The 26811-nt window shown below is 45.0% G+C and overlaps 1 protein-coding gene across 1 annotated transcript; it reads right to left on the reverse strand.

Annotated features, from left to right (window-relative positions):
- Positions 1-1958: 1958 nt before the first annotated feature.
- Positions 1959-17158, reverse strand: NRIP2 (nuclear receptor interacting protein 2). Its single transcript, XM_010187440.1, has 6 exons — positions 16928-17158; positions 11931-12107; positions 6134-6216; positions 5535-5662; positions 2837-2889; positions 1959-2051 (listed from the first exon to the last, which is right to left on the reverse strand). Exons 1-6 carry the CDS (start codon positions 17156-17158, stop codon positions 1959-1961), a joined length of 765 nt encoding a protein of 254 aa, XP_010185742.1.
- Positions 17159-26811: the final 9653 nt, after the last annotated feature.

The following is a 26811-nucleotide window of genomic DNA, read 5'->3' on the forward strand; positions in this document are numbered from 1 at the left end:
TAGAATCTAGACAAGTTGCTGCACATGAGAACAGGTGTTTCATCTATTGCAAACGTGATTTTTTCGGTACAGTTGACCCAGGTACCACCTTGATCCCAGCTGACACACAGGATGGTTTGGTACATGTCTGAACTGTCATTAAAGATGCCTGGGTTTGAGAAGCCAGTCAGACGTGCAAGTGGTACATATCCAGGAGGAACCACTAGTATTTTGGAACAGAGGGTCATTGAGTAGACATGGGTCCTGACACAAATGAGAGAACTGTGGGTGTCATTCAGGAAATTCATGGAAAGCAGTTCATGCAGCCCAGAATAATCAAATGCACAAGTAAAAGAATAGCAAAGAAGCCTAGGAACAGATCAGAAGCTGCAAGATACAATCACTAGCAATAAAAGTCACTACCCTGATGCTGCTTGTAGGAGGAGCAGATGCCGGTCACACCAACTAACATGGGTAAGTACGCTCCAAATCATATCAGCCAGGCTGTACTCTGTTGCCCTTAGTATGTGTTAAACTACAGCATACAGATTTAAGAAAGAACTAAGAGAAAAAAAAGTAAAAATGTATACACAAGATCTTTGAGAAGCACAACAGAAACAATGAGCAGTTTGATTAAAAAAGGAAGAAAGCCAGGAGTGCCAAGAAGATAGGCAAAATGGGGATGTCATGGCGTTCTAAGGGTGGACATGGGGACCTTATGCAAAGTTTGAATGGTGAATCAGTAGTCACGAGACACAGAACAAACCCTGATCTTGTGCATCTTTCCTAGAGCTAGTAGAGATTAGACTATGTATCTATCATAGAGCTGTGCTCTAGGACGCAAATAAATAAAAAAATAAGAACCCCAACAATTAAGTGACTTAGTAATCACCCTGGTCATCCCAGCTGAGTTCACAGTTTTCTGACCTGAGCTGATACTGCAAGGAAGCCTTGTTTTTGTTTCATGCAGGAGTTGCAGAGTTGATGGGCTGTGAGATGCTGGGACTTGAGGCTGATGACGTATCTCTATCCACTCACTAGATTTCAAGCAGAAAGAATGGAGCTGACAGAGCAGAAGACTCTGGGTGCTGTAATTCATTGCAGCATTTAAACTGAGTGGCAGGGTCTCTGATGATGCAGCAGAGGCGATTGCTAGGAATGCAGCTCTAGCAGCTGCAGTGCAGAGAGGAGAAGCCTGGTCAGAAGAACAGGCTGTGCAAATCTGGTTACTATGTAAAACACCGAGAGATTATAAGCATTGCCATTCATATAATATAGCTTAGTTGCCAAGGATGCAGTGGCAAAGCCCAAACCCCTGTGACTGTCCACCGTACTCTAGGCATCTACGCCCAGCATTTCTGCGAAGGTTTCTTAGAATTAAGAACTCTAAAAGTGTTCTTGCTGCAAGGTTTTTCCAAGAAAACCTTTTTGTTCTGCTCTGAGCAAGCAAAAAGTAACAAAATCCAGCTTCCCAGGCTAAAGGTGAGGGGACTGGCCACAGAGCCCTTCCCACAAAGAAATGAGTGGAGCCCGCTCACATTGAGGGAAAGATTCATGGCAATCTTTGGAGGCTTTTGAAGAAAGTGCTGTTCTCCTGTCCACAGAACAACTGCAGATTGTTCACAGAGACTGTCTTGTCTTATGAACAGGGAGTATTGTAAAAATAAGTCATTTAAAGTGTAGAGTGAATTTAGTACAGAAGCAGAAATTGGAGCGAGTAGGGACAGATAGAAAAGCAAGGAACAAAATGCCCACTCAGCACATGGGAACAAGGAAGAAGGTCCACTGAAACGAGGGATCTCTCTCAAGATGAGGCACTCCCAGCGACAACAGCTTCCAGCACCCATTGGCCTTTTTCTCACTCCCCAGTGAATGCCTCAGCCTAGAACCTAGCAAGGTCTGGGGCATGTGAGCCTCACCCTCATCTCTCTCTCACTGCAGCAAGTCTCCTCAGCCCCAGATGTGGGGGATGTAGCCAGTCACTGACCAGGCTCTTCAGAGGCGTGTAGGAAAGGCAGTTCTTGATCCAGTGCTTTCAATCTCAGGACTCCTTCCTCCAAGTCGATGCAACACTACAAAAGGGGAGAGCCAGTTACTTGCTGGACATTTCAGATAGCACATCTCATGATGGCTGTCACTAGGGAAAACTTGTATAACCATCAAACAACCCCCTTTGGGTTTGTAGACACCTTACAGTTCCCCTCCCTGTCCCCCATGCTGCTTCCTTGCTCCTATTTCCTTCAATGCATTCCTCTCCAAATCCTTCACAGGGCCATCCCCTCTCTTCTTCCCATGACTCTCTGAGGTGATGTCCTTACATCACTCAGCCATTCAGCCCAATGCTTTTCCTGCCTTACGAACCTGATGTAGGGCCACAGATATTTAACAGGCAGGAGCAAGCTTGCCACAGCCATGTTCTGAGCCACCCAGGAGTCAGGCTCAGCAGAGCACTAACCTTGAGCCAAGCTGACAAAAGGAGAGGACACTTTCCACTCTTGTCCAGCTAGTGCTTCAAAAGGCAACAGAGACATAACTTGTGACACAGTGTGCTGTGCCTTGTCTTTTCTTGTCTCCTCTTCAGTTTCCTCTTCCTGTTTGCAATTTGAATGTTCAGGAATACAGAGAATGGGAGATGTGATAGTATCCTATTGAGTGATTCCTTTCTTAAAACCTTTAAGAAGGACTGAAAAGGGATCGGTGACTCAGAGCATACTGCAGCCAGCCAGGCAGCTGTGCAACAAGCATTGCAAGTGACACCGTGAAGACCAGGACATAAGTATTTCTGATGCTTACAGCAACCAAATCTTGGAGAACTTCTTAAGAGGAGCCCTGCAAAAAGCAGGAAGCTATTCCTTACCTTGAGAGACAACAGAGTCTGGAGACCAATGCAAAACTCCAGCATTTCATCATCTGAGGAGAGAGAAGAGACTGATCAGGCTTAAGACTATATATACTACCCCTCTAAAGAAAGTCTCTCTCCTGTAAGAGAATGTGGAATATAAGAGGATCTGGTTCATCAGGTTATACAGTTATGGTCTATTCAGTATAAAGTAAATAACAAATGACAAGGAAAGTGATGAATTAAACACACAAACATTAACAAGCAGGTGGTAACAGTTACAGTAACAAAGCCCAGCACTCTTCTGCCACTGACTGATGAGCCATTAAAAGAGCTGCTTAGACTCAGCCCTAAAGAGGGTCAATATGAATTCTGTAGCTGATAAGAGAAGGGAACCATCGTTATCATGAGTATTATGAGATATTTGAGGGAGTTAGTGGGATAGTTTGAAACTTACTATGAGATATCAGAAGGGGCTTGTGTGATCATGTAAAACTTACTATGGGCTGTGTAGGGGAAGGGCCAAAGGCAGGAGAAGGCAAGCAGCAGGGTGGATCAGGGAAGAACAAGCATGGAAAAATGGAGAAGAGAGGGGATAAGGGGGGCAGTCACATGCAAGTAGGTGGTTGGTCAGTTCACTTGTCTGACCTAATCCTGTGCCTGATGGCCACAATCTATCTGATCTTCTTAAATAATTTTATTGAGTAATTTTTTTTCTGTGTAGCCTCTCTGTCCTACATGTGACTGCTGCAAGTCTTAAGTGCCAGCAAGTGTACAAGATGCCACGGGTTAAAGGGCAAATAGCTCTAGATGTCAGCAACTAGAGGTACTGGCATGCAAGATAAGTGCCAGTACCTGAAGAGACCACAGGCCATAGGGCTCACAGGTCTGTGTCAGCAGCTGGAGATGGGGATGTAGCTCACAGGTGCCAGCAACTAGAGAGACCAGTGTGCAGGAGAAGTCTGGGTGCCAGTGACTGGGGAAGGGAGCACAGGCTATAGGGCTTATATACCTGGGTGTCAACAGCTGGGGGTATTGCAGTGTGTGCTGCAAGGTCTAAGCTCCAGTAACTGGAGAAGGACTATGGGTCACAGAGCTTGTAGGTCTAGGTACCAGCAACTGGAGAGATCAGCATGCAAGAGAGCCAGTGAGTAGGAGGAAATCTGCATCTGGAAAGACTCAAGGTCTGGGTCATTGGCAAGGTAAGGGGCCCAGGGTCCAGACATGGATGTAAGACAGACCTAGAAGCTGTGGTGTTATCTGAAAACTCTGTGAATATGAGTGTGCTTGTTGATCTAGAGACTGAGGATGTGTGAGTTTCTGCTAGTGAATGTCAATCCTGGTCAGCCAGAGAGGAGGACCAGGACTGGGCTATCTGTGCTGGTGTTTATGTGAATACTGGTAAGGGCACTGCTCTATGTGTGGTTATTTCTGTGGTTGGTCTGGTCTGCATCTTCTATGTGCCTGTCTGGAATATATGTTCAGCCTTGCTACCATCCAAATCTGGCACTAAGAACATGGACTGGGCAAGAGCAACCTCGTGGGTCTTAGCCATCCATGTGGACTTCAGAGGCAGGGAAGGTCCTGGCATCTGCAGGATTCAGCAGCCACCAGTAACAACATTAACACTTCCCATGTGTCCTGGATCCCTGCTTGCCCTGTAACCAGTGGCTGTATTTTATAATTTACTTATAACCACATAAGCAAGAGCACTGTGTGCACAGGGATATGTAAGGCACAGTTGTAGCAATTCTGCTTCTTCCAGGCAGCCATTTCCACATCCCAGCAAAATGGATAGGTGCTACTGGGCTAAATTCTTCTGTGTGGGTACTGATACAGACTCCCTATGAAGGGCAAGAACAAGTAGAGGGGAAACCAGGGAGGTGTGAGCTGGTGCTTGGAAGAGGAGGAAGCTCTTTTTAGATGACTAGGAAAGTGGGAAGAATGGACATGAAAAGGGGGAGCAAGGGAGCCCTTGGAAGATGAATAATACTCATCAAAGATGAGGAGACAGATAAAGGCAAGACAGTAAAGCTGGAAGACTAATAGGGAGAAAGAACAGCAGACAAAAGATGACTAAGTTGTTTTCAGCATATGCACAGCTTGATGTAAAAGCAGGACATGCAGCCTTTCTGCTGTTTTCTGAGCGTGCTCCAGTGCCTGCTGACTTGACCTTGTCTCCCATGGCTCCTTCCTTCAGAGAGTCCTGTTTCAGGACACTGAGGGAGACTCGGTGCTCTGAGTCTACCGGGTTCTTCCAGGGTGCTCCCTGCAGCAGAGGCAGATGAGTACACAGAGGAACACTCTGGGGAATAAGCTGTGCTCTCTATCAGTTTCTCTGGTGGCTTCCATCCAGGCAAAAACACAAGTGCCCATTCAATAGGAGAACATAGAGCACCAGAGGACTAATCAAGCAGTCTGAATAATTTTGAGAAAGGTCTGTTTTAGAGGGAAATGAGAATTATTCACATCCTGTATTAAGACCACAAAGCACCTAATTTCTGCCCGGTTTCAATGTCTTCTGTCTTCTCTGTACTCTTCCTATGCCCTTTACCTTTGGTATTCACTGTGCACAACGATCTTGGCCAGCAGTGAAGGTGACTGCATTACCAACCTCTGACTGAGCTACGCTTTTCCCAGAGATCCTTTTAAATGCCCTTGGCAGGGCAAGAGGGACACAGGAAAACTGAAGGAGAGGAGGGTCTGGCACTCTCACCTACAACCAGTGCTGAACACAGCACTGTCTCCTGGCCAAATTGCAACTCCATATGTTCTACTCGGCCAACAACGCTCGGGATAGGAAGAGAGAGGTCTCCACAGTCCATGGCAGACACTTCTTCCAGCCTGTGGGACACAAGAGCTGTTATTGCCTCAAGTGGAGGAAGAGGAGGAAAAACAGGACTTCTCACTGATGGCAGTACTTCTTGGTCTCATTGGGAACAGACCCACGAGAGAAGGAATCTCTTCTATACAACATATCTGGAGGCAGATTCCACAAGGAAAACCATAAGGTGTTGTCCATTTGGGTTCCTCACCACTGAGGATAAACATCAGCTGGGCAGCTTTGCCCTGTAGTACACACACAGACAGAATGACACAGCTCTGCCTCCTACTTTGGGGTCAATCTCAACACAACTTTGCCAGTGCTCCTGGTGCCTTGCCCTGCAGCCCACCCTCTGCATCTTCTCCTGAACAGCCATGTGCACATGCAAAGCTGCTAGTAATTGTAACTGGGGCTGAGAACCAAGGGTGCCTAGGTTCTTGCCATAGGTTTTCTTTTAGCCAGCCCTCCTTTTCTACTGTGCATGGACTTACCCCAACTGGTTCAAACAGCTCTTAGAGATGAGGTTTGGTAGACACCCAGTGTTAACAGTCGCTTTCAATATCTGACCTTGGCACTAGAAAAAACAACAACAGAGAATTACTGTGGGCTCAAAATTGGCATACCCACTCTTCCAACAGTGTGACAATCCCCTAGACCTTCCTTAGCAACACAGCCAGAAACATAATGTTTTAGGCAGTAGTCAGAAGGCAGGAGACTCATCCAAGACAATGGTGGTCTCCCCAGTGCTCTGCAAAACTCTGCCAAAAGCTTCTTTTTGAATTTGTCTTCTTTAACTTGTATTTGATTGCCCAGACACTTATCTGTTTTTATTGACTTTAACTTAGCAGTATTCCAGTCAAGAGACATATAATTAGTGAATTTGTTCAGAAAACCCTCATGGACTTTATTAGTGGAGCAAGAATTGATATGACAAAAGCCTCTAAAGGAATAAAATCATGTGCTACAGCCTTTGTAGGTTTCCCCTCTCCATTTCTTCTGGTGTCACAGGGGACAATGTTCCAGGACTAGATGTCTGTTCTCAGTTGAACATCTTCCAGAGGAAGAAGTCTGTGGGAGATGCAGGAGCACCCAGGACAGGCTTCCCTGAGAAAAGCTTGAATTCAAGGCGGTTTCCAAGAGAACAGACACATCTAAGTGACTCCTGAATCCAAGAAACAACCTAATCAAGAGGTGTCTACTTTGTGTAGGCGTTACATAAAGTTGCTAGACAGCTCTTTAGGGGATTTGACAGGAACACTACATCTACAATATTCACAGCTGGTGTCATCTAGCAAAGGGAGTGACTGGATGCCCTGCACCCAAGTCACCTTTGCATGATCTTACTGGAATAATCCCCTAGTGCCTTGTCCACTTCATCTCTTCACCCCTTTGCACTTGAAAGGGGACAGGAGATGTGGTTGCCATCTGTTTTCTATCCCCTCCACACAGAGGTCCTTAATGGCAGGCCACAGGTGCTGAAGTAACAGCAGGTCTCATATATGGCAGAGGCCTGAAAAAATAGGTCGTCAAGGACAGCAATACGAGTTATGTTTAGGGAAAAAAAATGTGGAACAGGACTTAGTAAAGGAACTGGAAAAGATTGAGTAACTGCCATCTACAAAACATGGCTTGCACCTACCTATAGTGCCTAACCAGACCCATTATTGACAGCCTAGTTCTTCAGGGCTCTGTTGTGTACCAATGGCCCCTCAAAAAAAAACCACCACAAAGTTTCTGTCTTGGAAGGCTCATTTTCCTCCTGCTATCATTTGTATTTTTCCTGTGATTCCTCCTCTTCCATCCACTATGGCACTCAATGCCATGAACCACTCAGAAGCAGCAACAGACCTCCCACAGCTCCTCTACCGTTATGCTTATTCTTGACAAGCTTAAATGCTTTGAACACCTTAAGCAGATCAGCATGACCAGCAGGGACTAAGTGCAGCAGTAGGGTCAAGGAAAATGTCTCAATTTCCTGATTCCTTAACTAAATCTGTTTATGAATATTACATGGGTTAGTCATCACAGAGAGCTACATCCAAGATTTCATTGTCAAAAATGTGCTATTTATGAGTTATTGTAAATAGAAAGGATAAAACACCTTCTGTGAGAAATACTGGAATGCTGCATACAGACACAACACCAACAGTAGCTTGAGTGCTAATTGCACTCAGGGCAACCTCAGAGAGAACATGCTGGAAACTTCAAGTTTGTTTTGTCTTGGAGCTCTTCTTCTGGTCTAAACTGGATCTGCAGTACATCAGTGTAGAGAATTCCATCATCCTGAACATTTAGATATGTCATGTTCCTAGAATGGCCACTTAGTTGAGAAATTTTCAAGAACTAGAGCTAGAGATCTCAACCCATAATATATAGCTTTACAGAGTTCACCAAGAATCATGTAAGACTCATATCTGTATATATGATGTATATTTAAAGAAGATCAGTGGGTTTAGAAGAAGGAGGATTCATCATGTGTGGCCTCATCTAGAAAAAAGGAGACCAATGCTCAAATAATACCTACACAGAAAATATGCACAGATGCATATTTTCAACAGCTCTTGATTGGATTACTACACTTTTTCTTCTTTAATGTAAAAAGCATGTCTTATTCATAAAGAATTACGTGCATTTAGTTAACAGTCCCATGTGACTGCAAGCACTTATGACTTCTTACAACACCCAAGTGAGCCATATAATGCTAAATACTGTAGGAAAGCCAAATCCAAGACAGATCTTAGAAAATTCTGGCTGCCAGCACTGTGCCTTATTATTGTTGTTGTTATTATAATTATAATTATAATTGTTGTTGTTGTTGTTGTTGTTGTTGTTGTTGTTGTTGTTGTTATTATTATTATTATTATTATTATTATTATTATTATTTAATGTGCTTCTCACAGTCTCAGCCATACTGGCATCTACATTTAATTCAAGGCTGCTCTTTGGCACATGGTATGGAAATTGTCACAAAACTACAAAATCACAGATTGGGAGAACACGAAACAACTGACCTGGTACCAGCTGTAAGGCTCATGAAACAGTCAGATCAGAGAGAAACCAGCCCCTCTCCACAGATCTTTGCACATTCATACAGGAATATCCCCCCAGCTCCTTCACAAACGACAGTCTCATTTCACTGCAGAGCAGCTTGAACTGCCGTCCCATGGTGATACAGAGCACACATGACAGAGCTGAGACCCAGCTGAGCTGCTGCCTGTTCCCAGAATGTGCACCCATTCCCTCATCCTTCATTCACATATGTCTCCTGCCTTTAGGCACAGATCTGCTTTAAGCAGGCAGGGGAGTAAGCTAGAGCCTCACAGAAGGGGAATGGCTGCAAAGCACTTTATTTTAAAGCTCCTGATCTTGGCAATATTTCTGTTTGTTCAAGAAAGAACATTGGTGTCATGGCTCCAGGTATGTCAGGTTTAAACATTGAGAACTAGGAGTAGTAGTAGTCTACATTCAGACTAGTAGTAGTCTATCACATATTCTGTGATAGAGATCTCCCGGGCCAACTGAAGAGGTCCCACCTTACCTCATGAAACAGCCATTTGTGGCCAAAGCTGGTGTTACAAAACGCAGGCTTCTAGAGAGAAAACAGCCTGGAAATTGACTGGAGCCAGGGGGCAGTCCCTTATCCCTGCACCTGGCAAGGAGGTTGGACTGGATAATCTTTAAGGTCCCTTCCAACCCAAACCATTCTGCGATTCTATGACAAAATGCCTCCTCTTCTGCTTTTAGAGCTCTGCAATATCTGTGCTGTCTGGTCCTCGCTGACACATCAGCCCAGTCTTGAAGGATTGTGGCCAGACTAAGCAGAGAGGCAAGATAAAGCACAAAGTGTTGATACATGCTCAGTATCTGCCTTGGTCCAGCATACCACAAATGCAATGCAGATTAGGTAAGGAATACACAGGCAGCTGATGAGCTCTGAAAGCCTTCTTGGACTAAGACGACTTTTTGTCACTCTCATCTCTGCCCCAGAATTTTCATTTCTCTTACTACCAACCACTTTAAGTCTTTATCTAAAGGTCAGTTATGGGGATTTCCAAGAAAGAGAAAGAGGGAATCATTAAGGATCACCATTTATAATGAGCTTTGTTTTCTGAAATAATGTCAGTTCTAAAGTCAAGAAGCTGCTTTAACCAACCAAGGTTGATTAACCCCCGGTTGCTTCGGCACAGAGAAGCAGCAGCCTTGGACAGCAGTGGAATCTTTCAGCATTCATTTCCAAGTCAAGGAAAGACAAGCCCCACCACAAAAAATAACAACTTGATTTTATGATGCAGATGCCAGTCACGACAAGTTTTGCAAAGTGCTTTGCAAAAGCTGCCACAAAATGGGGCAATTCTGCTCAAGTATCATGTGAGCAACCCACCTAAGTACATAGGAAAGTGAGTGACTCTGCAACCCAACTATTATAGACTGGGTCTGTGTGTGATCTCTGTGCCTTCGGCACAGGGTAACTACAACCTGTTAAAGTGAAAACATTTATTGCCTGAATCTCCCTGTAGCAGTGAAGTCTGCATACAGCCAGCTTTATTTCCTAGCCAAGTTCAGTTGCTAGCCAGGTGATTCGTCTGTTGCCACTTCGAAATTTTCAGCACACCAGCCTGGGTGTAAATGGAAGATTCATGCTGGTGGATGATCTTTTCTCGGGAGCTGCTGTCAGAGGGAAGAGACTTCACTGGCGTCGTGTTCTACTTCTGATAAAAACTACGCCATAGTCTAGCAGTTCTCCAACAGGTTCCAGCTCACCTCTCTGATTAAAATCAGCTGGCAGCCTACATGCTTATATTTCCTGCTATAGATCTGTTACTGACAGGTGAGGCTTTTTGAAGTTCACAAATGTGAACATGAAAAACTGCAATACTAAAAAGAAGGGGAGAACAGCTTCCCTTCCTTCAATGTAAGAAGATTAAGTGTGGCAAACAGCGACTGGCTCTTAAGAAAGGCAGAAAAAGAGAGAAATGCCTGTGCAGAAGGTGCTGAGTTCAGAGAGAGTTAAGTGCAGCGTTAGACCTATTTCCCTGACTGTGATGTTCATATCACTTTCCTCCATGAAGAAAAATACAATGTGTGTGACAGCTGGGACACGGTCCATTAGAACCACAAAAGGGGAACAGTAATGAACTCTGAGCTACTGCCCCTGGGGTATGATACCTATGCATGCCTGCCCTTGTTTGCTGTACATGCCTGGCAGAAAACCACCCTTTATCATCGGGTTTCCTCTTACAGCACAATATAGAGTGGTGATTAGAGAAAAAGAAACACCTTCATTTGCTAAAAAAAAAAAAAAGACTCCAGCTATTTGGAGAAATTACACTTAAAGCCATTCATGCTACTAGTCTGTTTTCCCAAGTATGGTTATGTAAACCTAGCTACATCAGAGTCTAAAATCCAGGGTAAGCAATGCCTAGCTGCAGCAGTAAATGCTGGAAAACAAACCAGAGAGTGGCTGTGTGTGGTGCTGAGATGCTTGATCTGAACATTTCAGAAACTTGCTACCAGGCTATGGTCATATGGTAATTATTTGTGGTGACTGAATTTTCAAAAGTATACGTGTTTTTTCAGGAAGTGTAGACTTTACAGACTAACATGTGAGACGTTCTTTAAGACAGGTAACTGAAATAAGCACGGCTTTAAAATGTATTTTGTCTACCAGGTCTTTATCTTGGTGAATCTCATATCTGTGTCTTACTGAACAGGTCTAACAATGCAGCCCTCTTTCATGGAGCACAGCTTTTGGATGTGCTTTCTTACCTACAGGGGCCATGGAGGAGGGTGTTCTGCTCAGCAGGAGGATATAAGCAGAAGAGGGAGCTAAAAATACTGCTTCCATCAAAAAATGCAAGAGCACAGAGCACAGTTAGATACTTCCTTAGGAGGTCCTTTGACACCTGAGAGAATCTGACCAGACTGGATCCAAAAGCTTAAATCGGCTAGGAACACCTGTCTTAAAGTGCTAAGGAGACATTCTTTGCTTCTGTATACAGTTAGAAAATGCCTCATATCATTGGAAAGTTGGCCTCCAAAGGAAAGAGATGTGATTAAAGTATTTGATCTTCAAATATAGACAACTGGAATGCATATGGCAGAAAGGCTTTCCTCTGTTAGAAGGACTAGTTCCAAACTCTAGGAGAGGCCATGCAGGAAAGCTGCTCTCTCTGGCTGCAGCTGGCTTTGTAATTAATAACTTAGCACAGTCCTTCAGAGTTGGACAGCTGCAGCTCACTGAGCATTTGCCATCACTGTGAAATCAGCAGCACGGTGTTGTTGCCTTACCTGGCACTGTATTAGCAGGGCTGAAGTCTCTTTTCTCCTGTCCTCTCCCTTTTCCATCTTTTCATCCTGGGCTTTTGCCAGCGGAGATTGAACCCGTGCAGACTGAACCCTGGTCTCGCCCCGCAGCTTGTTCAGATTGCCTTCCACGAGGCGCCGCTGGACCACGCTATGTGGCTGCTGTCCCCATCACAAAGAAAGAGAAATCCCAGCTAAGTGTGGAGCTGAGGACAAGGACATTTGCTAGCCCAAGACACCAAATTGCAAATGCTCGACCCAACTGATCATCCTGATGAAAGACTGGCTTATCCCAAAATACTTTCTTTAAATCCAAGATTTTTTCTGTAGCCACTAAGGTGATGTTAAAGTGCTGGGACACCTGTTACAGGCAGGTCTCTGGGATGCAATTATTGGAGGAGAAGAACATGCCCGATGCATGCTTTCCCAACACTTATCTGTTCCTTCAGTTAAACATGCACTTGGCAGTCACCTACCTGTTCAGGTCCTGCAATACACTACCTGATTGGTGTGTGCTGACATCCAACCAGGCACACTCACGCCTTCTAATGTGGGAGGGGATGGGGGATGCAGCACGTGTGTGATGTATGTGTAGGTAAGAAGGCAGGACTCCAGGAATTCTAGGTGTACAAGCAATTATTTGTAGTCAACTGGGAAGCTTCCTCTGCATGGGAAACTAAAACTAACTTCTAATGTTCTTTGGAGTCTGTCTTTGCTCCCCACTATCAGATGTGATACTATTTTGTCTCCCTTCTTAGCTAGGAAAGCATCTATGAAGCCCTATGTTGTTCACAGCTAGAAGGGAGCACCATCAGCCAAATCAACAGCTGAAGGGACTTTGTTCCTATCATCTCACGTATCTCATTCATATCTCATGTATCTCATATTCCTCGCTTATTTCTATCTACTTTCTTCTGGGTAGAAGAAAGGGAGGTGCACCAAAAGGGAAGAAAAATTGTGAAAAACTTTGTGTCCCAACATTGCATACACACACAAGGAAGTGTTGCTTTGGAAAAAAAGCACCCTTTGTCATCAACTTGATGCTCTTGTTTTTGCCCAAGTGCCTCCTCTCCCTGCACAGCTACTGAACCAACAGTGGGCAGCATCAGCACCAGGCCTGTTGGAGGTAGCTTTGTCCTTTCTCCATGTACCCGAGTGGACCCCATGGCCCTTCTCCAGGAGAGCTGCTGCTCAGAGCTGACAGTAGCATTCTCAGTAACAACTGCCTGTGTGAAGAAAGGCAATTAATCTAAAGGGGCTAATGTGCTACAGCATAAACCGTTGCTTTTATCTTTCTCAAAAAATATTTGAAAAAAGCAGCTTCCAGATGGTGCAACAGTTGGACATAGGATCTTATCAATGTGCAGGCCAAACCTGCCAATGAGCTGAGCTGTATTAACCCTACAGGGTGCATGTGCTTCAGACTAGCTTTATGCTTGGTCAGAGGGCTGAGGCCAGGGAATTGTGTAAATCACAACTCGAAACACACCAACTTGTCAGTTTTGCCCAATGGAGAGTTGTTACTGTCTTTTTGGGTGCACTCAGCATTGCTCTTTGCAAGGTGCCGAGTCCCTTGTGCCTCTGCTTCCCTGTCACTCAAGGGGCGAGAGTCAGAAAGATGTGAGAGACACCGCAGTAGCTGAAAAAGTGAGGTAAAAATATCTTTCTTCTCCTGGCCTTTCCCAACCTATTCTGCAGGCTCACAGCACAGCTGGCCACTGTACTTCAGCCCCTAAATACTCTGAGCACAGTGCCAGTTTGGCTGCCAGCTAACATCTGGGCCATGGGAAAAGGGCAGGGAACCGACAGCAGGTCTCCAAATTCCCATCCTCCCTCTTGTCTCCTTGCACAATCTGGCATGCAAAAGGCCTTTCCCTTCCCTCCCCGCAACCTTTCCCACAGAAAGAGCAGGCCCTTTGCGGCTGCCACCTCTGTTCCCTTCTTGTCACTCAGGCTGGAAGGAGGCCAAGTGCTGATGGGGAGTGGCTGAGCTTTGGGACTGTGGAGGCATCTGATTCAAGTGCAGACTTCTGGGGTCCTCCCTGTCTTCTGTCCCATTATTGAGATGGAGAAGTGGAGATCACTGTCTCTCTTGGGCAGGTAAAGAGCAATGAGATGAAGAAGATGGTCAGGGAGGACCTGGAGGGAGCTGTGGCCAGCAGCTGGAAGGGAGGCCCCCTCAGGGCTCTTAGAGGGGTCAGACCAGGTTCCCAATGCAACTCATCATGTTCAGGCTCTCCAGTGTGAAATTTCATGGCCTCGCTATGATTAATGAAGTGGCATGAGCTGGGGATCTTGATTTTTGGGAGGGGAGAAGCCAGACCTTCAGACCTTCTTGGTACTTTCAGAATATTTCAGCTCATGCTGCTACTTTTTTATCATTAGAAAAAAATAGAAATGTCATGTTTGTAGTTGTTATTAAGATGGAAATGTGAGGTCTCCACAGATATGTACTCGTTGGAGATGTGATGGGCCCGTCAAATCCTAGACACTGCTGGATGCATTGCATAAGCAATGTACACACAGAACACACAGAAGAAACTAGCAAAAAAGTAACAGCCTGATTTTCATTGTATAAGAAAACATGTAGGTTTTTTTAATGACATGGGGCCTTGCTCTAATTTTAGGATATGTGGGACTGTTACAGCTGGAGCCTCTGGCACTGTCAATGGAGGCATGTTCTGGGGAATTATTTAAACTCTTCTCCCAGTGTAAGTGCTATAAGACTCTGGGGTGTTTTGCACTGTCTCCAAGATCAACCTCTCCAGCACTTCTTGCTGCTGCTTTGTTTTCAGCCCTGCATTCCTGTCCTCCAGTAGGGAGCCAGATCGATTTAGGAAACATCGATGAAGTTTTGCACGGGGCTGGAGGAGTGCCTGAAAGGATATTTTGAACTCTCAATCTGCAGCCCCCAAAACATCACAGCAATATCACAGTGGCCCATCAAGTTGCAGGGACTGCTGAATTGCACTTGGAAATCTAAGGCCTGGTTCTTCTCTTGCTCCAAGATAAACCAGAAATGGAGGTACCGCAGCTATCTCATTGACTTCAAGTATAGGACTAAGCGTGCAAACTTTGCACAGGTGCCACAATTTATTTTGTGCCTTCTAAAACCAGTGGAAAATTTCCACGGCAGGAAAGATGTTACGCTTTATTCACTGCTCCCTAGCTCCATGGTAAAAGTGTTTCAGCCATTCTGTTATGGACCAAACATGAACTGTGCCGTGGTTTTCAGTGACTGAATGCAGTCTGCCTGCAAGGAAGTCTGCCTAGGATCGTTAATTTGACCAGAAGAGCTGCAAGCGATTTGGACAAGGCATGTCTCGCTAGAGCAAGCATCTGGGGCTTCAGAGTGCCAGTCTCTGGAGCGCAAGACTGCTGCCCGTACCACGCAGGGCTTTCACAGAGACCTCTAACTGGCACCGCAGTTGTCATTTTGGGGCATGGTGTGACAGGAGTCAATTCCAAAGCAAATTTCTCTCTGCCCTTGTGGCTGGGCTCAGCAGACAGGCACTAAAAGACTCAGAAGTGGCTCCTCCCTGTTCCCTGCCTAAAGCGTTACAGGGAAGAGCTCAGGGGTATGTCTGGCTATCCCTCCTGAGGAGAAGGTTGAGCTGCAGTGCTGCAGGGCATGAAGGGCCAGTGCCAGCCCACCTGTGCTGCCAGCCTGAACGGGGCTCTCCAGGCTCTGGTGTGGCCTCCTTCCCCATGGGAAGGAGAGGCCCTGTCCCTCCTAACAGGACAATTATGTGATTCCTCTCTTGTACATCAGATAGCAACTGTGTTCAGGGTCAGAGGGACACTCCCAAACCAGGCCCTGCTGACAGCAGTGTGTGCAGCTGCAAGGACCTGGCGGATCATGAGGCAACAGCTCAGGGTGACTTTGAGGAGCCACCCTTGACCCTGCTGGGCTGGGGACCCTCAGCAGCTGCCAAGGCAGCAGTGGGGGGTGGTAGGAACAGGACAGGAGCATGGCACTGGTCCCTCATCTGCGTGTGGGGCCTGCCGTGGGAGCTGGAGGAGATACACATGCATGAGCATCTGAGGATACAGAGGGGAGCACAGGCTGCAGGGAAAGGCAAGGCCTTTTAGGGGACCCACTGGGGCAGCTGGAATAAGTGGTCATGGCCCTCATCACTGGACAGACCCAGGCCCTCTTTTGGGAAAGTGGCTTAGACCTCCACATCCTTGAGCAGTTAAACCCCACAGCGGGGAGGAAAAGTTAGACAGCAAAACTGTCAGCACAAGGAGGAGATGTGTGCAGTGAAGCCAGCAAGAGATCTCATGGGAAAGTGCTTCCAGCCCTGGGGAAATCCCTCCAGACCACAGACTGCCCAGGCTCATGGAACAGATCCCCTCCCTAATGCTTCCTGCTCCACAGAGAGCTGCCTACAGGCCTCACTCCCATGCCTCCACCCCAAAGGTGTTATCCATGGGTGCTGGCCACTGTGGCTGCCTGCATGCCTCGCTAGCAGTTCTGCCCTGTGTTTGCCCCTCTGGAAATCCAAAGAGTGGGGGTAAAGAGAATAATCCAAAAAGGTGACAAGGTCAAACATGAACCTCTTGGAGTTTCATGAACTGTGCTTCTCTCCCTGCTGAGTCTGGGAAGAAGTCTGCTTTTGAGCTGGATCATGCAGGAATACATGGGGGCTTTCAGAGACATCCCACACGGAAATATACATGTCAGATGAACATACTTATATATCAGGTGAGTGGAAGGTTTGATCCTGAGGAGTCCCTCCAGTCCATGTCTACCCACCTCTGTGAGGAATTTGGTCCCTAGGGGGATGCATGGGAAGATGGATGCAATAAATGGGCAATTCATTCTTGCCCCTCACCCTGACCTGCTCCTAGATGATGTTGAAGGAAAGTTTCATCTTTGCTGAACCCATGACCCCTTCACAAAGCCTGGCAGCAGTTCCCAACTGGGATGAAAGCTATTAGGAGGACTCCCCTCCCAAATGGGGTCCCACTGGACTCACCAGATCCTTGGAGGTGCCAAGCCTTGTCATGCCATCCAGGGGCAGCAGGTCAGCAGAGTCCTTGTGCACAAATTGGGTGGCCTGTTTGAGGCGTCTCTTCTGCTGCAGAATAGCTTTGTTCCTCAGCTCCACCTCACACTCCTGTCGCTCCAGGTCAGGAGTACCCTCACTCTGCTTTTCCTCTTGGTCTCCTTGCCCCACTGGCAAAGGGCAGCTCTTCCTTGTGCTCATGGTGAAGATTCAGACTGAACAGGTCCTTCTTGGTATGCTGGGGTGCTCCCTGTGCTTGTCTCCTGGTGTTTGCCCTCCTGAGGCTGACTCAGTCTGAGCTCCTTTCCGTTTCCCTTCTTCACAGCTCTCCCTCTCTCCCTTTCTCTACCTTTCTCTCTGTCCTCCTAGTTATAACTCACTCATCTCTGAAGTGTCTCCATCTCTTTTTCTCCCCCTGTCCTCTCCACTTCCCCGGTGTCCCTCTGCTCCCCACCTCTTCCTCTCCCTCTCTTCTCCTGCCCTGGCTGCAGCTCTGCCTCCTCCAGACGGTGGGTCCCTGTCATACCAGAAAAAACCCCACGTCAGAGATGAATTTCCATAAATTAGAGCAGAGCCGGCAAGATGCTCCAGCTGGAAAAATCCAGCAGCTGAAGGATGGCCCCGCTGTTGGGGGCTGGACTTACCTCCCTCTGGCTGTGCGTGCGCAGTGTGTACACTGCCTGTCCCCCCCGGTATGCCGAAGTGACAGTAAATCTCTCAGTGGTAGGCTGTGCCGCTCAGTGTCCCTGCTCGGAGGGCTCTGATGCATCTCAGTGAATCTGTAAATACTGGCAACGACATGGTTCAGCCGAGGAGATGATGCAGTGCCGTGGTAACTGGGCGGGAGCATCCATCTCAAGGCTCCCAGCAGGCATGCCCAGTCTCATTTCTGCAGCCAGTGTCGTGCTTTTGGAATAGGCTGCACTGAAGGATTTTACTGTGCAGCTTCAACGAAAATACTGAAGGCCTGGTTTGTGCTTCTGGCCAGGGCAAATGTATCGGTCCTGACTCTGTCCTCATTTTCGCCCCTCTCCATCTAGCACCAAAGTTGCAGAAGCTGAAAATCCCTGGCTTGTCAATACCTGTGGACTTGACTCCCTGTTTACACTGAGATATGCTGACATAGCTGCAGTGTGGGATGTCTGGACTGGGGCAGACATACCTCCTCTCAAGGGAGAGAGGATATGGCAGAGCCTGCTTTTTCAGCTTTCTGTCTCCACATCATCCTGCTTGAAACAGCGGGTTTCAACTTGAACTGAAGATGCTTTATTTTGATCCCTTTTCACTGGTGAATGCACTGCCCCATTAAGCACCAGTCCTGGCATCCTGTATAGAGGAAGGAAGTGAGTTTTATTCAGCTTCAAAGTTAAGGACAACGTTACCTTTCTGTGAAAGTCAGCTGGGGGTGAAGCAGCTTTCTTGTTCAATGCAGAAAGAGTAGCAGCAACAGACTATGAAAGTTACAGCAAAAGGAAGCTTTCTGTTTAGCCCTTTCTTTTTTTTCCAGCTTAGTAGTAGTATGTGACATTCTGACATGCCTGATACCAATTATTTCTATGTTCTAGGTTGTATGTAAAAGTGTAACATTGAGTTTGCAACGTTAGGAAGTAAATCCAATGGTCCATGTGCAAAGATGAGTCCAGTCAGCCACTTTGAGACCTCATTGTTGTTGCAGAGACTACAAAGAAGTTGTCTTCAGTACAAAGCAAATTATATGTTGTTTACCTTTCACTCCCTGCTAGTCATCACAGGATTAGCATTTCTCTTGGGATCTCTGGTCCTCAAGTGTTAGAAGGCAGACTGGTCATTTTTTAGAGTCATTCTAAAATTTGAAGAGGTTAACATTTTTGTTCCCAGTATGCTAACTGCTTTACGCAAGGTATCATGGTTCCCACAGCATCAACTTGCAGAACCAGATTTGGCAGGAGTGGGAGAAGAAATATATTCTAACTGCTTTACACTGCAAGGCCAAACTCCAACATTATAGTGCAGGCAGAGTCCCACCAAAAGCTCAGCAGAGCTGTTTTCAGCTGTCCTTGACTCTCTGCAAGCTGAACTAAGGCAAGAGTTTAAATAATGGCTATTCCCACGGAAGCTATGTTCCCACGGTCTTGTTTTCTTGCCTCTAGGTTGTCATAATTCCTGATTTACACACACTTTTGACCTCTTGTGGCCTCACTGAACATCCTCTGGGTTTTGTTATCAAGTCCTTTAACCATCCCCATAAACCACTACTGAATCATGCACCTCTACTCTCACCCAGGGCCTTGTTTCTCTTTATATCCTGGGATGTGTTGGTTCCCAGATCTGGCAAAAAAACCTTAGCATTTTGATGGAGGGGAAGTGAGCTAAGATATTATCTTCTTCCTTCAAAGGCATGCTAGGTTCTAGGTCACTGTTTTTTTTTTCTATTCAGCTATTACTTTTTCCATCCTGTTCTTCTTAAACAGAGCCCAGTTACTAAGTAGGTTGGGTGCTTTCTGGTTTTCTTTTTTTTTAAATTGGACACTCTTAAAGGTTCTCTAATGGAGAGCCAGACCACAGTGCAGCAAATTTAAGTCTATTCCGAGTAGCTGTTCCTTTCCCAGTCATCTTTTGTAGGCCCTGGAAAACAGTGCATGACTCACCAACAGCCTGTGTTAGAAGAATAAAACAGATTTAGATAAAAACATTCATGCACAATCCCATACACACTGAGAAATTATTTTCCTTCTTTGATCCAGTAATGCACATACAATAATCATAACCTGTTATACCTTGCTGCTCTTCACCCTTCATACAGAAATTCTCACAGGGTGTGTAGCAGTGCTATTCAGACCACTGAAGAGCTTCTCCACCTCCACAGAGGATAAAAGCCCGTCTCCCTGTTCCTGCAAGCAGCTTGGCCTCCTACCTCAAGCATTTACAGGTCAGGGAGAACTCTGGGGCAGAAGGTCCCAGCTTCTAACCACGAAGCCCCAGTACTCTGTCTGTGCTCATGACTGTTGGTCCCTTATTTTGTCCTCTTGTAGAGGTGTATTGTAGGTAAAAAGCCTTAAATTTCCTTTGGGTCAAGCTGAGCTGTTACAGAGTTCAACAATAACCTCCACATAAGGTAGCCAGCCCAGAGGTTGTTTCTACATTACACCAGTTTCCAAGGTTCAATTTGGTAGAGCAAGCTTCAAGCGGCTGTAAAAGTGCCCTTGTGTGCAGCAAATACGTCAAGGCCAGGAGATTTCTTGCGGTGGCCCAAGTGCAGAATCACTATGAGCGACTTTCTGCTCCTCCTCTTGCATTCTCACAGCCTGTGCAAGGTCTGTGGATGCACAGATGGTGAAGAGGAGGGTTGAGAGGACAAACCTTACTCAGGCAAACTGTGCATATTATTCTCTCCCTTTCCATCTCTGAAAAACATACCTTGAAAAAAAAAATCTTCCTCTGCTTTGGAATCCCTCCAGTTTGTCTATTTAGATAATAAAATATATTCCTATTCTTCAAATAAGAAGCAGGCTACAGTACTTATATCTGCGAATATGTCTGGCAAGTTTCCTTGGGATAAATGTCATCTTGGATGTACATAACATTTTAGCTCAGCTGCTGGACAGCAAAGCCCTGCCAGTAAGGTCAGGCAGAAAGTAGAACAGTTTGCTCAATTAGGTAATTTAGGGTCAAGTCTCTGTTGTCAACTGCCATAAGGGCTAGATTTATAAAAAACTGTGGCAAACTTGGAACAATGTTGTCCAATATGAATTATCTCTGCTGTATAAATATTGCTTCTAATGATTTGTAACCTGTATTGATTTCACTGCTTGAGCTAATTTGCATACAAAATGATCTTTTCTGCTTGGTTAGGATGGTCAGCATTGCCACAGAACAGTTGCTCACCATGCAGCAGACAACACAAAATCCCCCCTTCCATTACATGGCTGCATTAATTACACTAAATGACTTTGGCTTTGTTTTCACAAGGGGAAAGAACACCCACTTTTATTACAGACTGCTAATGCACATAGCAATGGCAACTGTCTTACTCATGCTAGAGCTTCTCTGTGGTCATAAAGATCTTTAAAGTTGAGAATAATTTCTGGTAGGAATATGCTTATCAATGAAAGTACTCAAGAGTCTGAGATGAAGGATAGTTGTGTATTTAAGGCCAGTAGCACAATACTTAGAAATATGCAGTCTCAGAGATGTCTCCTGTGTGTGCCTCTAGGTATTTGCTTTCATTTCACTGCCCCTCCATTTCCTATCCATACGGAGTAGAGTATTTCCATTATCCACGTAGCTTGAGGCTAAGAATGCACTTGTCCCTAACGCAGACATTTTTTTAAAGACTCTGTATCCTGTCATCATCATAATAATAATGAAAATTTTACACCATTAAGGCTCCCTTCAGAGGATGTCCTTAAAGCTGAATACTAGAACAGTAAAACCCGATGCTGTTACAGTTGCCTCAGAAAGCTTAATTTGGTATGCATATGTGTGGGTTTATTACTAAAAGCACTTATAGAGTCTTGGCAAGGTGCTTTGAGTGGCTGTCTATGAGCTTCTGTCAAAACCTTTTATTTTTTCTTATAAAAAACAACAGAAGCAAAGAAATAAGACAACCACCCATACACTTTTACTCCCATGCCTACCTATCTGTAGAATCAGAGCAGATCTCATCTTGCTCAAAATGAAGCCCACATGTAGTTCTCAGAATGTGAAGAGTCTCCCCATTCTCCATCCCTGCCTCCAACCTCCTTTCCTCTGGGGACAGGTTTTACTTTTAAAGTCCTCCAACAGATGCTGTGGAAAACTTTCCTGACAGTGCTTGTCAGGTGTATGTTTCCTGTCATGTTTGATTGTAGATGGCTTGCTTTGTATCTAAAGCAGCTGAGATCAGTCAAATTGTTCACCAGTCAGCAGTATAACTTGATGAAATTAACTACAATCACTATAACCAGGTATACTTTTCAATATACACAGTATATTTGTGCCTGTAGGATGTTCCTTGTTGCTGCAAGGTGATGTCTGGCTGGAGCAGTTCTGCTGCTAACTCAGACGCTCACACTCAGTTCTAGGAGGCAGCCACTCGGTTGCAGCCCACCTATGCCACCCTGTTCAAGCAGACCTTTATTTAGAAATGCAGCAATTTAAGCTTCAGTGCTCGCTAGCTAAATCTCTAAGATGTGCTCCTGTTTTGGATGGCTCTTCAGGAGCACCACCTCAGTCCTGCTTAGTGAATCACCTTTTCCACATTATGCTTTCTCCTTGTTTGTATGTGCAAGGTACTGGGCTCACCCCTTGTAAAACAGTCAAGTCCAAGCCCTGAAAATGGTGTTTCACATCTCTCATGCTTTTCTGTGGAACTTGATCATTTTGCCCCAGCCTTAAACCTGAGGACTGTTGAATCTGTGACTACAGTGGTCCTTATCCAACCTTCTGCTGTTCTTTGTTCTCTCAAACAGCCTCAAGTTGTGCCAGAGAAGGTTTAAATTGGATATTAGGAAAAATTTCTTCACTGAAGGGGTTATCAAGCATTGGAACAGGCTGCCCAGGGAAGTGGAGTCACCATTCCTGGAGGTACTTAAAAGACATACAGATGTGGCACTTAGGGTCATGGTTTAGTAGTGGACTTGGCAGCATTAGGTTTATGGTTGGACTCGATGATCTCAAAGGTCTTTTCCAAATTAAATTATTCTATGTCTTCTGAACCCTGACAGAAGGAGACAGGGACGTGTTGAGGCCCCAAGGATTTGATGGATAACAATGATGGTTTAACAATGTAATTTTATTTTATATTATAAATACTGTGTTCCTTTGGTTTCTCAGCCTTTAGCCTGCGCTCATATATTGCATCACCCAGCAGTTCTTTGCATTCTTAATGGCTAGGCGTTGGCATACTTCGAATGACAACTGAGGTTATCTCATGATCTCCTGACTCCAGCAATCAAGTTTTTAATAAAAACAGCAAAACAAATCAAAACTGAGATTCAGCTATGGGAAATGGCAAAACAGCTGTTATCACTGTAGTATTCCAGCCCCATGGGTATGCATTGCAGAGTGCAGACTGTCAAACACTAATTAGCTACAAGATGAAGCTCCTTAGATCAGGCCATTCTGTGGCATTGACATCATTATTTTCAAATACTTGGAAACACATATTGATGCTGAAAGCATCTTCGGTGATCCCAGACATTGCAAGCAATGCGCTTTATGGTGTCAGTTCTGTTGCATTCCTGACCTTTCTCCCGCTCCTATCATTAGATGTTAAATACATCAAACACTATTAATTGCCCAAAATTTTAAGGCTACATTGAGATTAGAATTCCTACATGAATTACAAGAGTCCCAAGTGGCCTTTGAAGCAGAAAAAGAGAGTGATAAATATGTGTAGAGAATGAGAGGAGGGGCTGAAGGTCTATGAAAAGCAAGTGCGTATCATCACAACTATTCAGTGGGTGCAGTAGGGTTTGGGAGGCTGGGGATCATCCTGGTCTGCATGTAAAGACTTGGGGTCATGGAGGGAAATGTAGAGACACGTGCTCTCCTGGGAGACTGTTTCTGACAGAAACTCTGCAAACATGGAAGCCCTATTCAGTGTCCTGGGAGAACTGATGGCCTGACACATGGAGCACCAGGGTTTTTCCCAGCATCTGAGTCCTAACCTGTGACATGTCCCCTGTCAAGAGAGGGAGAGGTAAAGGAGAGGACAGGCACTGCAAATGGAGCAAAGAAGAAATAGAGTGTGGTCATGAGGAACCTGAGAAAGAGAGAGAACTGAGAGTGTCTAAATGGAGAGACAGCAGTAGCACAGATTACGTACGGGCACTTCCAGCCTACATGAAGAGCAGTAGCACAGATTACGTACGGGCACTTCCAGCCTACATGAAGTAGCCCTAGGAGGATGACAGACTTCTTGACAACCGATATTCTTATTAAAATTTCATGTACTGTTGACTTGACAATGCCCAAAGCAATTCCTCCTTTAGTTACCCCTCTGTGCTAACAACAGCTGAGCAGGCAGAACTTTAACTGCCCCAAGCAAAAGCTTCTCTAAAATGAAGCTTAAAGTGAAAAATGTGTTGATAATTCAGGACAGATTATACAGGAGTCATATAACTACCCCTAAGTCGAATGTTTCAGGGTTTAACAATATACATTTGTTATCCAGAAATGAAATTACAGTAGGAATTTCATACCATTCCACAATCCAAAATAGCTTTATGCATAGACAAACATGTAATCTCAGAATTTAGAATAAAAAAATATTAAGTAATCTAAACATGTTACTCCACAAGAAAAGCATAGAGTTGAGATGGGATGTTCTGGCCTGTTGTGTAATGATATTATCCAAAGCTTTGTCATTATTAAAATTTTCAGAAAAATGCATAAAATGTGAAAGAATACAGTGTATCAAGAAAATATACCACATTGGTAGTGGAAAAAAGATGTATTCTATAGAAAATGTCAGCAATATTAAGAGATTCCTCTGATGTCCAGTGAAGATGAGGGTGTTTTTTGTCCTGTTAGAAAATTGGCCTATCCATTTTCCAAACAATCCTCATTCTAATGAAATAGTCTCTTGTTTGTAACCACAGATAAGCATAATAAAACTTGCCTTATAGAAGTTACCTTACTAAATAAGCAAAGGCCCTATTGGCAGCAACCTCCTGTCTGTCTATGAGAAGGTAATAGAGACCAGCTGCAGGGAACATAAACCATCCATGTCTCACTTCAGTTTAATAATCATTTGTGCTGACTGTTTTGCTTGACTTTCTTAAATCATGTCATTCAATATTCCTGTTTTTGAATAGGGTACATGAAAAAAAGGGAAAGAAACGTGGAGGATGCATAATTCTGATGATATATCTTCTACGCACACAGTTTACCAGTGTGCTCTTTATAATGACTTCCTGCAGATTCTGAGGTGTGGAATAGAACCTGCTTTGCATAATCTTTTACCTGCTTTGGTAAACTGTCTATTTATCATCTTTATTTTTCCAAGAAAACTTGTTACTGAAACTCAAGGACAAATGTGTCATTTGAACTGCATCAGCAATTCAGATTCATGGCCTTTACGTCCTAAACCTTTGCTTGAATCAAAGCAAGAAACCAGTCCGAGATGACCAGTGAAGCAGGACACTTTCTTCCTAACCTCAGGCAGCCCTGAGATTTGTTATACCCTCAATATCTTTTTATCCAGTTGTAGCTCACCTCTGCTGGAAAACGGGAGGCAGGGAGGGACACTATTTCTGTTCAGGTACAAGCTCACATTTTTCAACCCTGTCACTTTCTTCTCTGAATCCATAATGTACTTTAAAGAATTTAGAAATTTTACTACAAAATAGATTTCCGCCTTTGTTTAGAGCTAGACTGCCCTCTGGTAAAAATAAAGGCCTAACACCCTCACAAATAGATTGCTGGGTTGTAAAACAGGGTCTTTTTCGTCCATATGAAGGAGGGTTTGAGTTCTTCCTCCACCAGCCAAGTTGCAAAAGCAAAAAGGTGGCAATAATCTTTACTCACCTCATGCCTGGGAACATCCAGTCTTTTTCAGCTGACAAAATGGAGTAGGAGGAACCCCACTCCACCAGTGAGGGGGAATTACCTCTTTGCATCTGTCACACTTCTTGCCAGGTATAGAGATGAATTTTCAGAGAAACAGAGCACCCACAGCACTTGCTGGCTCCTTGTAGATTAGTATGTCCCAGATCCTTTGAAAATTATATGAATGGGGTTTTTTTTCACTGTCTAGAAGGTGTTAATCAGCCTGATCTGTCATCAGAACTCAAGGACAGTCTTGGAATGCTCCTGCACATTACCCAGGGAAAACCTGGGGAGCGCTACACAGAGGGTGTGAAGAACTGTGCCCTCCTGCTCCTGAGCTGCATGAGAAGACAAGGAATGTATCCATCTCTGCTCATGCTGAAGGAGGATGGACAGAGACATCCACCTTCTTACCAGATTCCCCCTTCTACACTATAATCCCAGTACTGAGCCTGCAGAGGGACAGGTGCTATCTGCCTTCTGGCCTCTTTGCTCCCTCTGTGTACATTTCCTCTGTTCTGAGCCTACTTCATTGCTCTGCTCTCAAACATAAAACTCTTCAATTCTTTGCCCAGTTACCACTCCCTATGCTACACAGACCTCCTGTTTCCTCTGAACTGCCAACCTGATGCTGCCCTGACACCCCAACCCTCAGTGCCTGGAGTAAGATCTTTATTCACAAAGCCTTAATTATGTTCCCCATTCATCTTTACAAAATACTTATTTTTCCCTTGTGCTATTACTGTCATATGGCAATCAAGCCTTTTACCTGGTTATAACTACAGATCTCTTTTGAGAGACATTCTTTATGACAACACTGTCAAACTGCTTCATTGCTATCACTTACTGAGCAAGTATAACTTGCACCCCAGATCAGCAGTAAGGATAGAGGTATGTGGTGGACCTACAGCAGGGAGAACATTGGAGTTCTTTTGGTTGGGGCTGGTTGTAAGCCCTGCACCTCTGCCTGCTCACAAGCAGGAAAAGAGGGCAGCTGCTTCCATACAATTTTCAGAGAAGCTTTGATTTCAGAATGTACAGTTACCCACTGAAAAGGATTGCAGAGGGAGACACTGGCAAAAAGCGTGGCTTTTCCTATGGAAATGCTGCTGCTGTTGTAGTGTGGTAGTGCCCAGCTGGGACCGACACCATCCCATCATGCCAAGGACAGGAGCATTTCATGATTTGCTGGACACATGATCCCTAGCTAGCTGGCTCCTGGATGTCAGCTGTGGGCACGCATCCTCTCAGGAGCAAGAAGTAAGATGAAAGGGAGATAGGATGTCTTGAGAAACCCAAGTAGAACGTTGACAGCTGTGTAACATGTACTAGCAGAAAGAGTG

The sequence above is a fragment of the Mesitornis unicolor genome, unplaced genomic scaffold (genome assembly GCF_000695765.1).
Source record: "Mesitornis unicolor isolate BGI_N332 unplaced genomic scaffold, ASM69576v1 scaffold41540, whole genome shotgun sequence".
NCBI lineage: Eukaryota > Metazoa > Chordata > Aves > Mesitornithiformes > Mesitornithidae > Mesitornis > Mesitornis unicolor.

What these genes read in the sequence shown, in the direction of transcription:
- NRIP2 (XM_010187440.1), bottom strand. Translation starts at nt 17,158, where the DNA reads ATGAGCACAAGGAAGAGCTGCCCTTTGCCAGTGGGGCAAGGAGACCAA. An exon ending in CCCTGCTAATACAGTGCCAG is followed by an intron (nt 6,217 to 11,930) that starts GTAAGGCAACAA and finishes TGTTTTTTCTAG; the next exon opens with TGCCAAGGTCAGATATTGAA. An exon ending in AGCTGTTTGAACCAGTTGGG is followed by an intron (nt 5,663 to 6,133) that starts GTAAGTCCATGC and finishes TGTGTCCCACAG; the next exon opens with GCTGGAAGAAGTGTCTGCCA.